The sequence below is a fragment of the Urtica dioica genome, chromosome 6, assembly GCF_054948205.1.
Source record: "Urtica dioica subsp. dioica isolate 48M chromosome 6, U.dioica_male_clone48M_v1_H2, whole genome shotgun sequence".
Taxonomy (NCBI): domain Eukaryota; kingdom Viridiplantae; phylum Streptophyta; class Magnoliopsida; order Rosales; family Urticaceae; genus Urtica; species Urtica dioica.
This window is the reverse complement of record NC_142761.1, coordinates 41227963-41244204: the sequence shown is the minus strand read 5'-3', so window position 1 is coordinate 41244204 and position 16242 is coordinate 41227963. Positions and strand designations below refer to the sequence as shown.

The following is a 16242-nucleotide window of genomic DNA, read 5'->3' as shown; positions in this document are numbered from 1 at the left end:
TGTGTCATTTACTTATAAATGGAGATTTTTTGCGGCCTTCTCTTGAGGGAGTAAATTATCGTTTGGTTTATAACACCTTTGGATTTTACAAAAGTCTTAATAAAACTTAAATCCTAAACCAAAGACTAATCATAAACTTGTTTCAACTTTTATAGGCAATATGTCTCCCAACTCTCTCTCTTTCATTCTTTCCTCGAACAAACTCAAAAACGAAAACTACATAGACTCGAAACGTAACCTCGACATAATACCTACCGTTAACAAGCACAAATGGGTACTCACCACCCCGTGTCCTCCTCTGACGAATGATGATTCAACTCAAGAGGACAATGACGCCTTAGCGGCCTGGCTTTGATCCGATGAGATTGTGAGGTGCTATATCTTGGCATCTATGAACAATATGCTGAAAGAGCAACATCGTGACTTCGAGACTGCCGCTGACATGCTCTACAATCTCCTTGAGATGTTTGGAGGGCAAAGGCGTCAAACAAGGCAACAAGCAGTCCGACAGTTTATGAACTGTCATATGAAGGGTAGGACTCCTGTTAGAGACTTTATGATACTGATCATTAGTTTTCTAAATAAAGTGGAAATCCTAGGATCTGAGACTGATGAGAAGAATGTCATAGATATGATCTTAGAAACTCTCCCCGCATCTCTTGATACCTCCAAGATGAACTACTCCATAAACAAGCTAGAGTACACTGTTACCAAGCTTATGAAGGAACTTCACACTGCTGTAGGTCTCACTAAGAGAAAGAGGAATCAAGGAGAGGCACATGCTACTGAGCAAAAAGCCTCCGCCTCTGGAACTAAGAAGAGACCTCACAAGGCCGATAAAAAGAACTGTCCTGCCAATCTCAAAGCAAAGGAACATAGTATTGTACTAGTTACCGAAGCATGCTTAGTAGCTGATAATGTATCAACGTGGATTCTTGACTCCGCTGCTACTAACCATATTTGTTGTTCCTTGAATGGTTTCAAGAAAACCAAAAGCTTAGAGGAAGGCGAGTTCTGTTTCAAATGGGGTGATGGGAGCCTGGTGTCTGCAAAGGCTGTGGGATCCGTGACGCTGTCTTTTGAAGACCGCACTTTAAACTTGAATAATGTATATTTTGTTCCTACCTTTGGGAAGAACTTAATATCCGTTGCTCGTCTTCGTGAGCAAGATTATTGTTTAAAGTTCATTAAGAATGGAATTCGTATTTCGTTTCCTGATAATTCTTTTGTCACTGATGCATGTATGAAGAATGCTCTTTTCTACATCTATCCCACTCAACCTTCTCTTTTAGACACCGAAATAGATAATGATCTAATTAGGGAGCCAAAGAGGATCAAACTTTCTGAATCCTCCGATCTAACAAAATCAACACACCTATGGCACTTAAGACTTGGTCATATCAGTCTAGAAAGGATTAAAAGACTTGTGAGGGATGGTCCACTCCAAGCCTCTGCAATAGGTTCACTACCTACTTGTGAATCCTGCATAGAAGGAAAAATGACTAAGCGACCTTTCTCTGATAAAGGTCGAAGAGCCACTGAGTTGCTGGAACTAATACATTCTGATGTATGTGGTCCGCTCAGCCAACAGACACGTGGAGGATACGAATACTTCGTTATCTTCACTGATGATTACTCACGATATGGGTTTGTCTATTTGCTCAAACACAAATCCGAGACCTTTAACGTATTTAAGGTCTTTAGGGCTTTAGTGGAAAAGCAAACTGGCAAAGTGATCAAAACCCTTCGATCTGATCGAGGTGGTGAGTATATGTCTGGAGAGTTCGATGACTTTCTTAAAGAAGAAGGTATTGCTTCTCAGCTTACCGCACCTGGCACACCTCAACAAAACGGAGTGTCAGAGAGAAGAAACCGAACTCTTATGGAGATGGTTAGATCGATGATGAGTTACTCATCACTCCCGCTTTCCTTTTGGGGATATGCCCTCGAAACAGCCGCTTACATTCTGAACCAAGTTCCGTCTAAAACGGTTCCTGGTACTCCTTATGAAAGATGGACTGGCCGTAAAGTAAGTTTGGGCCACGTCCGAATTTGGGGTTGCCCTGCACATGTGCTAAGGCAAAAGACTAGCAAGTTGGCTAGTAGGTCAGAATTGTGCCTGTTTGTGGGATATCCAAAGGAAACCAAAGGTTTCATTTTCTATAGTTCCGAGGACGATAAGACTTTCGTTAGCACGAATGCTCGTTTCCTTGAGGAGGACTTCATGAAGGATGCGAAACCTAGAAGCAAAATTGTGTTTGAAGAAAAGTTGGGTGAGGAAGCTTCTACCTCATCTGTAAGAACTGTTCTTACCCCAACTGAAACACAACCTAACTCATCAAAATCTCGTCAAGTAGTACTTCGACGTAGTGAGAGGGCTACTCAAAAGCCTGACAGGTACATGTCTTATGGAGACTCTCTTGTAGCCGTCTCCGACATGGATGACCCTGTTTCCTATAGCCAAGCGATGGCTTGTTCTGAATCAAACCTTTGGCTTTACATGGCTCAACCAGACGGTTTCGTGGATAAAGGTCAAGAGACCAAGGTTTGTGAGTTGCTTAAATCCATTTATGGACTAAAGCAAGCATCTAGGTCATGGAATATTAGATTCGATGAAACTGTAAAGAGCTTTGGCTTTGAACAGTCAATAGATGAGCCTTGTGTTTACAAGTTAATACACGAAGGTAAAGTTGTGTTTCTGGTACTATATGTCGATGATATACTACTCATTGGTAATGACGTGGGTAAGTTATCTGAAGTTAAGGTCTGGCTGGCAAAGCAATTCGATATGAAGGATCTAGGAGAAGCCGCATACATTCTGGGAATCCAAATCTTTCGAGATAGGAAAAACCAGACCCTGTCGCTCTCTCAAGCATCTTATATTGATAAGGTGATGGATCGCTTCTCGATGCAAGACTGCAAGAGGGGTCAAACACCCTTTAGGCATGGAGTTTTACTCTCTAAAGACCAGTCTCCCAAGACTACACAAGAGATTGAAGACATGAGGAAGATTCCTTACGCCTCTGCCGTAGGAAGCCTCATGTATGTTATGCTTTGCACTAGACCTGACATCTGTTTCGCCGTTGGCGTAGTTAGCCGTTTTCGATCAAACCCTGGACCCGAGCACTGGATTGCTGTTAAGCATGTTCTTAAGTATCTTCGAAGAACTGGGAACTTGATGCTTACATACTCAGGTACTGACCTGACTATGACGGGATATACTGACTCCGATTTTCAAGCGGATAAGGATTCCAGGAAATCCACTTCAGGATCTGTGTTCATCCTTAATGGTGGAGCTGTTGTGTGGAGAAGTATTAAGCAATCTTGCATTGCTGACTCCACAATGGAAGCAGAATATGTGGCTGCTTGTGAAGCATCCAAAGAGGCTGTATGGCTTAGAAAATTCCTTAGTATTTTGAAGTTGTTCCAAACGTCGACGAGCCCATGACCCTTTATTGTGATAATAGTGGGGCTGTCGCTAACTCAAAGGAACCTCGAAGCCATAAGCACTCTAAGCATATTGAGAGGAAATACCATTTGATTCGAGAGATCGCGCAGCGCGGAGACGTGGAGGTGAAGTAGATCTCTGGCAGATCCATTCACCAAGGCCCTAGCGAACATGGTCTTCGACCAACTTCGAGAGGGATTAGGCATGTAGGACTACTCACATCTTCTTTGAGTCAAGTGGGAGTTTGTTGACAATGGTGCCCACAAGAAGAGTAGTAGTGTCTATTTATGTACGTTTGATGTCATATAGTCTTACGAAGACTCTTGCTTGTAATTGCTTATTCATTAATAAAGTTGAAACGTTCATTCATTCTTTCTTTGTTTGAAGCTTTATGATAAAACCTTAGTCTTTTAGTCCATAAACAAACTTAACAACTTACGAAGAGACAAATGTAGATTTGCATGAACAAACTCTTCGTAGTTTGCTTAAAACGATATATTCGCAATCTTAGGGTCAAAGGACTATTGACCTCAGTATGATTGTTAAAAGAATCTATGATGTCTGGTTATGAGGCATTGAGAGTTGGGGACTCTATAGTTCTTCTAGGTATCTTCCGAAGGTACTGAATTGACCAGTGCACTTCTAGAGACAATATAAGAACAAACCATTTAACCTCTTATGTCTCGAAGTCACTGTGTATGAATTGCATCATGCTTACCTTAATCCTTAAATGAGACATGCCATTTCACACCTTAGTATTTTCATTTGAGAAAGTCAAAGTTCGGACTCACTATGTGATTCCGAACAAGGCCTATTGGTGAAGTACTAAGTTGTGAGTCTGTCATGAGTAACTTTGTGAAGTTCTCATAGATATGGAATTCATGTACAAGATTGCTGAAATGCAATGTATGTCACCTCATGCTTTGTTCCTTGGAGTGTGAATAAATGAACTGGCCAGTGTCCAAATTGAGTCCTGACTCTTTTGGATGAAACAATGTGACTTGTTAGCTCCTCGTCAATACATTGTTTCTAACTTATTCACAAGCGACAAAGGAGTTGAGGAAATAACAGCTAGAAGGGTAAAATGGTAATTTAGTAAATCCCGACTAGCTGATGACATTCATGAAGGGTAGCATAGATAATATTCAGTGGATCCGCTCATTATAATTAGGTGAATTCTTGAGTAGAAAATAAATTCATTTGAACCGAGAGATTTTCAGTGTCAGCTCTTTAGTGGAGTCAGTTGGCATTAAGCTAAACTTGGAAAAGGTTTGTGAACTTTTGAGTCCAAGTGTTTAGCTCAAGCTTTGTTCATTTGGGTCCATGAGGTCACTGTCACGAATCACATCGATAGGAATAGTTAAACTGGAAGCTAAGTCAAAACAAGAACGAAAATAGTCAAAAGGGTATTTTTGTCTTTTGAGACATAGGATGAAATGAATGTCAATAAATTTTTTGACAAGTTCATTTGATGACTTAATGTCACTCGGCCATGACTTGATCATTGGGCCTTGTGAATTAATTTCATTTCATAAGAATTTTATTGAAAATTCTTAATGGGCTTTTCTCATGTTGTCATGAACAAATGAAGAAGCTTCTAGAAGCTCCTTCTAGATGAGAATAGGCGCCCATAATACCCAAGGAAAGAGAAAATATTTTGTGCATAAATGTATCAAGATACTTGCCAAAAGAAAAAGAGGAAACAAATTTCCTATGCTTGCCATAAGGAAATTCGGCCAAACAAGCCAAGAGAAAGTCAAAGGCATGGAATAAAAGAGGAAACTAATCCCTTGTGGATGTGCATGAGGTGGGCGCCTATGTTGATAGGAATGGGTAATAAAAGATTGCTCATAAAGGCTTGGAAAATAAGAGGAAACTACTTCTTTCCAAGGCCAACCCTTCTCCTATAAATAGGACCCTCATTCCTCTCATTCTATTCATTCAACACAAGTTAGAGATTGAGAGACTCTCTCTCTAGACATTGTTGGCCGAACTCCTCTCTCTCTCTCTTTCTAGTTTATTATCGATTTTTCTTGTTTTGGCACCTAGGTCCTCACTCGACCTAGTGTTTAGCTCTGCGACTTCGAGACTCGTTCTTAAGTCGTAGTGTTTAAAAGTGCCCACTCACTGATTCCTTCTTTTCGAGTGATTTAGTGATAGAAACTTTCGTGGTTGCTCGAGGTGCCGAGGAAAGGAAGAGAGACATGCTGCGAGGGGAGACGAGCGTTGCAAACTTTCCAAAAGCTTCTTCAAAGTTCAAGCTTCAAGAAAGGTTAGTAAACTTCTAGCTCATATTGGTTTTTAATTACATGTACTTGCACTTGTCTAGGTTAGTAAAAACCGTTTTAGTTGTAAAAATTTTTTTTTAAAATTCCGCCGCTTCCCGAAGCGTTAATTATTTTCTTAAACCCTAGATCGATTCCAACACAACCTTCTCGAGAGGGACAACCTTCTCCAGCTACAAGTGCGCAACCTGCAAGTCAACCTTCTCAAGAAGGATCAACGAGTCAAACAGGACAACAGGGACCGAGCCAAGCTTCAAGTCAACCTGCAACTCAACAGTCTACTGCCCCTAGCCAACCTTTGCTTCAACCACGGGTAATCCAACTCTTCAATTTGACTGAAGAAAAATCCATTATGCTGTGCCATATTCTGATTGAGATGAGTTTTTTATTATCAATTTTCAGCGATGTCCGAGGTTCAAGATGGTCAATAATCAAAACAGACTTCAAGGTATCAAGTCAAGGTCTTATTCAGGAAGAATTGAATCGCAATGAACAAGTTATGAATGTGTTTTGACATTTTTTTAGAACAAGTTATGAAACTTCATGTTTTGACATCTTTTTGGAATTGGTGTATGAATGTTATGTTTGGAATTGGTGTATGAATGCTATGTTTGGAATTGCTGTATGAATGTTATGTTTGGTCTTGGTGTATGAATATTATGTTTGACAGATTACTTGCAAACATAGATACTATGATAAAGAACATAGGCTTGCTATAAAATGATATTCATTACAAATTATAAGATCTTACAACATTGATTTAATATATTATAAGATATGTTTACATTACTTCAATATAACTACAATACATAGAACGATCACACTAATAATCAATATAACTTCAAACTTCTTGCTTCACGTCCAACCTGCTCACTTAGCTTCTTCAATTCACCTGCTAATACATCACCTCCAATATTGTTGTCTTCTTCTTGAATACTTTCAACTGACTTGTAGCATATTCCAGGGTCTATCCACTGTAAAAACCCACAACCCGGGTTTACGTTTTTCTGCAAAAAAATCAATAGCACCAAAAATAAATTTGCCTTCTTCAACACATCTAAAACCACAGAAACATAAATCACAGAATTTGACTTCTTCAACTCATCTAAAACCAAACCTTTGCACAAATAAATTTCAAACCAACCAGAACAATTATTTAAAGAATATTCTTACTAAAACCAAAAATCATTTCAGCAACTCATCTAAACCCAAACTTCCCCCAACTAAATTTAAAACAGAGAAACCATTTACGTACCTTATACAGAGGGCATCCGAAAAATCTTCTTCCCGGATTTAATCCTGTCCGCGCAGTCCTCTCATAGCTAACCAGTCCACAATTACATACAGGCTTACCTCGATTTTGAGTTCTCGATAGTGCTTCTTCATTTCGGCCGGACAGTCTTCTCTTCGAGGAAATATTAGAGCTACAGCCTTCCATGGTGGATTTGGGGATAGATTTTTTTCAATCGAATTTGGGAATAGGAAACCTAATTGGTCGTGAGATTTGGGGATATATATGAGCCCTATTTTTTTCTTCAGTTTATGTCCAAGGGTAATAATATAATTTCTTTCTGAATACTGTCCACGTCATCGAGGTTCCTAAGAGATCTGTGCAAAAAATAACGGAATGATTACTTCTGATAAAAAACATAAGTTCAAGGTAAACAGTTGCCACAAATCAAAATACCAGAGGCAAATTGTTACCAACGTCATAGTTCAGGGGGCAATAGTGAAATTTATTCTAAACATTATGGACGATTTGATTATTAATATTTTGTGCATATTAACTACTATTTATGAGTATTAACTACAATTTACAACTATTAATGTAAATTTTGTACATAAGTTTTCTGAATATAATTAGTTTTCTTTACTGGAATGGCATCTTCTTTTTACTATTTCTTCCTATATCACCACATATATTGATTAAGATAAATAATAGGTTAATATGGTAATTAATTTATGAATAATAAGAGTATTGTAATCAAACACAGACTTGCCATCCAACCGAAACCCTTATTCAGCGTTTTTAATATATAAAATTAACTTTATGGTTTGTATTTTTAATTAAATGCTAAATTGATATAATTTATAACACTTCTTTGATTTATTTCTCGGATTATCGCAAATGATATTAACTTATCCTCATTACGTAATTTAAATTGGAAAATAAAAATTTCCGTAAAAATTTGGCTAGAATATGACTTAAGGGAAAAAACATCTTTGTTATTTTGTTAAGTGTTTGGATGACCAATTAACTAAAATGTATCAATGTTATATAACATACTATATGTTTCATTATGTCTATATAGCTAGACACTACTAGAAAATACCCTTTTAGAGTCGCTCAAAAAGCGACGCGTTATATTTTGTCGCTTTTTGAGCGACGCATATGCTAGTGACGCCCAAAGGTTTGGGCGTCTCTCATTTGATATATTTAAATATATAATTTTTGTAAGGTAAACATATCGAACATTAGGAAATATCGAAAAGTTAGGACCACCGTTAGCATTATAGTCGTGAAAGGACACATGGAAGCAAGATATAAATAAATGAGTATATAAGTGTATATTTAATAAAAAAAAATTGATAATTTATACCGCAATTTCTCTAATAATAATAATAATCACTAGGACAAAAATCGTCATCCGGTGCGACATACACGTAAAATGTGGCACCTAAAAGTTTATTAGGTGCGACATTAGGTGCGACTAAGTCGCACCTAAAAGCCCGTCGCTAAAGGCATTAGGTGCGACATGTCGCACCTATTAATCATACATTTAGGTGCGATACTTTCAGGTGCGACATGTCGCACTAAATGCTCAAGCTATTTTCTTGCCAAATTTAATGAAATTGGCGGGTAAACTCATATCAGATGCGACAATAACGTTCATGCCATTATATTCGGTGCGACATTATCGCACCGAATATGTTTTTTTAATTAAAAAAATTACGAAATTAAAAAATTAAATAAAAACTAATTAACAAAATTATAAATTAATTAGAAATAAAATTTTGAAAATAGAATTCTTAATTAAAAATACAAATTCATTCTAAAAAAGCGGGGCTGGTCGTTGGGAGCGGGACGAACCTGCAGAGAGACAGAGTGAGATGGGGATAAAGGTGAGAGAGAGAGAGAGAGAGAGAGAGAGAGAGAGAGAGAGACGTACCGGGGTGGCGGGGCTGGACGCGGGGCGGTGAGGCGGCAGGGATTGACGAGGGGCGGGCAGGGCAGCGGCACTGGTGGCGGGGCGGTGGGGCAGCGGGGCGGCGGGCTGGTCACGACGCTGGAGAGAGAGACGTACCTTGGAGGAGGACAGCGAGGTTGGACGCGGCGGGCAAAGAAAGGACGACGGGCGGTGGGGCAGCGAGGTGTCGGAGGACGCAGCTTCGGCAAAGGAGGATCGGCAAAACTTGAAGAAAATTTCGGGCGAGGAAGAAGAAGAAGGCGTTTAGGGTTTTTAAAAACCCCTAAAACTATTAGGTGCGACGAGTCGCACCTAATAATAATATCCGGTGCGACATGTCGCACCAACTGTTGCACCGGATATGAAATCCCAAATCCGAAAAATTTCGAGGGAATATGCCTGGCAACTTTAAATTTTAAAACTATTAGGTGCGACACTAGTCGCACCTAATGATATTTGGTGTGACTTTGTCGCACCTAAAAGTAATAGGTGCGACAAAAACACATCAGGTGCGACAATGTCGCACCGGATACTACTAAACATTAGCGAAATTTTTAGTCATCTGGCGGAGTATCCGTTGCGACATGTCGCACCTAATATTGGCTTTGGTGCGACTATTGGGTGCGACATGTCGCACCTAATACCATTCCGCATCAGAAATGTGAATTTGTAGTAGTGAATAATAATAATAAATATTTTAGATTCTTGGTTTGATGTTGAACCCATTTCTCAATATCTATATATATATATATATATATATATATATATATATATCTATATATATATATATATATATATATATATATTACATAATCAAATAAATCTTGCAACCAATTAATCATCCAAAATTTAAGTTAAAAACGCGATTTAAAATTAAACGAATTCTGCGAAAGGCCTTCAGATATTTTGTTGGCTCTGATGAGTTTTTCGTTTTATTTTGAAATTCAAGATTATTAGCATTGAGTTATAGTGAATCATAACTATTTATTTCAATCACAGACCTTTCCTTCTTAAATTTATGTTGCTTTTATCGACATTGACATATGCATGAAGAATTCCACAAACTATATAATTTTTAATTAAAATAATCATTAATAGTTAATTAATTATATCAGTCTTCTGCGTATGGACAAAAACCTAACAATCGCTATTAACAAAATGATCACGAGCTCAATTTGTAACATTACATTAGTTTTCAAATGATATAAATCACATTTATCATGATTATTAAAGGAATTGCGGTATAAATACCTTTTTTTTGGTTTATACACTTACATAATAATTCTTTTAAGTTTATTATTCACGTGTTTTTAACATATTTATAAATGGTGGTTCTAAAACGTAATTATCGGTAATCGTAAAAAAAGTAGTACTTAGCGTATCAAATATAAAATAAAATAATAGATATTTTTGTCGCTATTAACCCTAACATAAATGAGTGACACTCAACAATCAAAGCTAAATTCATTGTTTTAAGGAAGCAAAACTGATTATAAGGATATAGTTGTTATTACTGTTGGATCTTTAATCCAATATGTTGGATCCTTAATCCAACGTTGAGCTTATATGTTAAATAATTATGTGTTGTGAACTGTCAATAAAGATGGCCCGTTAAAAGTGATCTAATTTGGTGTATGGTTATTGGGCTTTAATGTATCTAACAGGTTGTGGGCCTTTAATGTGTAGACTCATTATGGGCTTCTATTTCAGTGATGGGTTGAAATAGGAAGCCCACTAGGGTAACCTAGGGTTTCTCTATAAATACGGCTGGTCCCCAGGTCACACGTAACATTCTTGTCATTCCTGATATCCCGTCGTCAGAGTGAGCCAGAGAGAACTAAAGGGACTCTCAGAGAAATACGTGTTGATCTGGAAGACCAACCGTCATGGATTCATCAGGTACGCTTCCGCTATTGTCTTATGCTTTCTTAATTATTCAACATGATTCGGTCATGGAATTAGGTGATGGTTTTCATCCGTGATATTCGGATCTAACAATTGGTATCAGAGCCAATCATGTTTGAATTCTTAAGAATTTTTGGGTTAGTCCGTTTCTTTGAAAATTGGGATATTTGATTATCTGTTGAACTGTGCAAAAGTATTACGGTTTACATAGATTCAGCCTTTGATTTGTTTATGTCTCTGATCAACGCCTATATGCATGTATATGTATCGGATTCAATTTATTATATATGGCATATTGTTTACTTTATTGCACGGATATCAATAGTATAGGTTTCTGTATAAAGTTTTTGGCATATTGTTCATCAGGAATTTCTTTTGCTTGGTCATGCAATTATGGATTCAATTGTTAGATCCGAATATCACGGGTGAAAACCATCACCTAATTCCATGACCGAATCATGTTGAATAATTAAGAAAGCATAAGACAATAGCGGAAGCGTACCTGATGAATCCATGACGGTTGGTCTTTCAGATCAACACGTATTTCTCTGAGAGTCCCTTTAGTTCTCTCTGGCTCACTCTGACGACGGGATATCAGGAATGACAAGAATGTTACGTGTGACCTGGGGACCAGCCGTATTTATAGAGAAACCCTAGGTTACCCTAGTGGGCTTCCTATTTCAACCCATCACTGAAATAGAAGCCCACTAGGGTAACCTAGGGTTTCTCTATAAATACGGCTGGTCCCCAGGTCACACGTAACATTCTTGTCATTCCTGATATCCCGTCGTCAGAGTGAGCCAGAGAGAACTAAAGGGACTCTCAGAGAAATACGTGTTGATCTGGAAGACCAACCGTCATGGATTCATCAGGTACGCTTCCGCTATTGTCTTATGCTTTCTTAATTATTCAACATGATTCGGTCATGGAATTAGGTGATGGTTTTCACCCGTGATATTCGGATCTAACAATTACATCCTCTTTTGTTACGAGAAAACGACACCCACACCCACACTTAAAATAGACAACTACCACTTAGTATTTATGTTATAAAAACATTTATAACGACTTCGTGAAAATATAGCGGGGGCCAAGGCTAACCCTAGCAGTGTTGTACCTCTGCCAATGCACCACGATCAACAAGCACTCCACAACCATCAAAGCTTCGAATCCTCCGTCAAGCGAGTATTGTATTCTTTGGCGTCATATATATATATATATATATATTTATTGTTGTCGCTGTAAAAATGGAACAACTATGTAGAACTCGAAAGTCACGAGTTTCGCTTTCTTAGCTCAAGAACGTTCTTCGTATGTTGTAGAGACATGAGAGTGAGGAAAAACAAGATAGAAGAGTACAGAGGCGGCGCCTCTCGCGTGCTCTCTAATGTTCACCATTAGTCTAATTGCTATGCTTGAAATGGTGGCACATGTACTTATAGAGAATATTTTAGGAGATTTGCGCGCTCGATCAAAGAAAACCATGTGCGGAGAGTCCTCGGTAGCGTTTTAGACTTTGAAATTGAGTAATTCTGTTTTTGACAAAGTTACATGAGTCTCTCTGAGGTGATGGGTATGTATGGTGAGGAGAAGGGCTGAAAAAGCCTTTCTCAGCGTAGGCAACGGGTGTGTGGTGCGAGCCCTTCAGGGTGCCTGCCGCGCCGCACGATCAGTGGGTGTGGAGTGCCATCAGGGTAGCGCAACGCGCGCACCTTGTGATGCGAATTGTGCGCAGATGCTTTATTGAGGCGCACACGAGGGTCAAGCTCTTTTGTACTAGCACGGCGCATGCAACTGCTGTGTGTGCGGCTACGGCATGACCGCGTGTAGGCTTGGTTTAGGCACATTTTCAATGGACTTTTGACTCATTTTGGCCTATTATGGGTTCTTTGTGAACAAGCTCATTGGGCTTGTTGATCCGGAATTCGTCCATGCGTGAAGAATTTAATTTTTCGGTTTTTTTAGAACGACCGACAACATTAGTCCCCTAGTTTTTCGTTCGGGGGTCACAGGCAATAAACTTCAAAATAATGCCAGAGTTTCAAGGAATAAAAATGGCTCGCTTGATTTTTGCGATCGCGAACGTTTTTTTTTTTTTTTTTTTTTTTTTTTTTTTTTTTTTTACAGCGCGCCTCATGCAGGACCGTCGCTACGCGAACCTCACACGCATGCGTGGTTGTACCCGCGCGAGGCCTAATGTGAGCCATTCCTTCTTTTTGTTCCCTTTTCTAAGTAGGAGTCAGATTCCTACTTTACGCTTCTTTATGCTTGTAAAGAAAGGCTCAAGGTCTATGTTTTTGTGCACATAATGGAGCAACAATTTTCTCTCCTGAACGCTGACCCCCTGAGGTAGATTTCTCTCACTTGCTTCAGAAACCTAGTCATCATGAGAAAGATCTTCCCGGGAACGGTAAGCTATTTGGGAGCCCAGAGAAGATTCCTCTAAACGTGGAGGAGGACCCAAGAGAAGATCATGGTGGCTGTCTTGGCTGATTCGGAGGGCAACGACTTCTTTGTTGTGGCGCGGTGCTTGAGGTCTGAGGTCTTGAAGGGCGTGGCCAGTGCATCGTCCAAGTGTTTGGAGAGGACGGCGTGGTTCCCAATCGGCGGCTCTACCGCTCTAAGGAAGTGACTCGTGAGTTCAATTATATTTTTTTCTTATATAAATTGTCAACACGTAACATTATTATTACAAAGAACAAAAATTGTAAAATCCACATTTGACAATTCCTTGTATATCTAATACAAACATGCCAATTATTGTTATTCAAACCCAAAATTTATAAATTAAAACATATATATCACGGCAACAAACAAAAGTCTAAGAGAAAAATTGAGGAGATGGTGGGATAGGTATGTCGACAGTGCCTTCAAGCATAAGGAGAACCTTCTTCATGGACGGCCTTAGAGAAGGCTCATCTTGAACGCACCACAACGCAATTTTGATCATCTTCTCTAGTTCCCTTTTTTCAAACATATATTCAGCCGTAACTAATCTCGCCACCTCTCCCATCTCGAAACAACCATAAGCCCACTCTTCAAGCACTTGTTCCTCTTCTGGAAGCTCCCAATCCACATTCCTCCTACAGCATATAATCTCCAAAAGAACAATCCCGAAGCTGTAAACATCTGCTTTCACGGTGATAGGTTGCTTCTGGTGCCACTCCGGAGCCACGTAACCTCTTGTCCCTCGAATCCCCGTGTATGTCTTCGTCTGGTCAGCCTGCAAAAGCTTCGCTAGCCCAAAATCTGAAATCTTAGCACACCCGTGCTCATCAATCAGGATGTTCTGAGGCTTGATGTCACAATGGATTATTTGAGTCTTGCACTCCTCGTGAAGGTACATGATCCCTCTACCAATCCCGCTCGCAATCTCAACCCTCTCGTGCCAATTTGGTTGGTTATTAGGCCTTACAAAGAGCATCTTTTCCAACGATCCATTCCTCATGTACTCGTACACTAGAAGCCTATTGGGGCCATCGTGGCAGTATCCAATGAGTCGCACCAAGTTCTTGTGGTTAGTCCGTCCGATCGCCCTCATCTCGTTTCGGAACTCTTGCTCCCCTTCCTCCAGCACTTTCTCGAGCCTCTTAACCGCCACTTCCCTAACACCAACCCCACTACTAATCTCCCCTTTGTACACTGTCCCAAACGACCCTTTCCCGATTTCTTCTTTGAATTCATTAGTAATCCTCTCCATCTCTTTGAATGTAAATGACTTTAGAGTGACCTCTTCCCCGAGAAGTTCCGCATCACGGTTCAGACGAACGACCCTTATCTTTTTTTTGTACAAGACCACCATCACTGAAACGATCATCATGGCTAAGCCTAAGGAAATAAGAAAGATGTTGATGATTAGGAAGTCCATTCGGATCTTACTGGGAGAAGAAATCGCTCCCGCTTTTGGTGCAAGTGGAGTCGTATAGACCTTGATGAGAGCAGTATTTGAGACTCCGTACGATCGCCGGCCGTATGTCAAAGGAAGCCTCTGCTTTCTACATTTCCTATCTTCGTAAAAAGCTGCCTCACAATAGCAATCCTCCAAACAAGCCCGTCGACAACCCTCCTTGTCGACGACGGAGACCTCAAGATAGAAATTGCTCTCAAAAGTCGTGTTCGGAATCTCCTCTATCTTTATAAGACCCGTCTTGGCATCGCTCGCGCAACTATTCCCAACGAAGGTACTCGCGCACCCGGCGGCCCAATTCCCTTTGCGAACAAAATCGAACCCGGGAAGACACCTGCAGTCCACCTTCTTATCTCTCAATATGCAATATGAGTTCAGCCCGCATAGCCCTTTGACGCTGCATGCATCGTCAGAAGACAACCACACGGCTGACCAGCTCCCGTTCGTATGCGAATACACACGAAATATTCCGTCCGCGTCGATCCTCATCAGCAAGGCACGACCAGAATATCCTATATCTGATATGCTGTGAATGTTGATTCCGCGAGCGTCCACCAGGCAGAGCCTTGCTTTCTCATCGAATGCAAGGCTCACATTCGCTGGTATGGCTTTAAATGTGCCCGTTGCCCAGTAAGCGTCGCTTGGGGAGTGTGGCGTCTGCAACGGGTATTGCACGAGGTTTGCATCTATCTGCATACCCATAAAGAAGCGTCCGGTGGAGTGATCGGTATTTGAGGCACTGGCAATGAGATTATCATTCGAACGGAGGCTCTGGCCCGGCAAGAGGGTGTCGGTGGGGTTGTCAAAACTCTGCCATACCACATCTCCGTCGGAACTGTATAGCACGAAGTTTCCAGAATCCAGCATGGACGCCGAAGAAGCGGTCTCGGTTTGACGTCCGATGGAGTTTCTAACGTTGATTATATCTGCCGAATTATAAATGTTCGATGGAGGCTGGGTTTGGTCTCCGATGAATTCTTGACCCCGGCCTGATTCGAGGGCAAGTCTTCCCTCTGACGTGAATCGGAACGTGGCATTAGCGGGGACTGGAGGGTTGTCCCGGTTGAATGTCCAGACCACGGTCTTCTCGGGGATTCCGGCGAGGAATATTCCGACAGAGAAGCCGTTGCCTTGACGGTAGAATCCGAAGGCGTACATACCGGACCTCGACAGCCATGAAGAGGTTTGGGTAGGGGTAATGGAAGAGCCTCGTGTGATGTTTGATGGTCTTCGTTGTTGAGCTTCTGAACAAGTCAGTGGTAATGAGAGCACTACTAGGATGATTGGTAGTTTGAGAATAGCACTCATTTTGTTGTGCTGAATCTGGAATGGATGGATATTGTATTGTATGATTTGTATAAGTTTCCAAAGCTGGTTATATAATTTAGAAGTCAACCAAGTCAGTGTAGAAAAACATCACTTTCTTTGTAATTATGGTTTAACGTATCTATCCGGTGAGAATTGGAAACGGAGGTGGTTAATAAATTTGTGACGACTTGAATAAGGAGT

The 16242-nt window shown here is 40.3% G+C and overlaps 1 protein-coding gene across 1 annotated transcript; it reads right to left on the bottom strand.

Moving 5' to 3' along the window:
• Positions 1-13647: 13647 nt before the first annotated feature.
• Positions 13648-16041, bottom strand: LOC149394211 (G-type lectin S-receptor-like serine/threonine-protein kinase LECRK1). The gene has a single exon (XM_089618286.1). The coding sequence runs from the start codon at positions 16039-16041 to the stop codon at positions 13648-13650; it is 2394 nt and encodes a 797-aa protein (XP_089474412.1).
• Between the last annotated feature and the right edge of the window lie 201 nt (positions 16042-16242).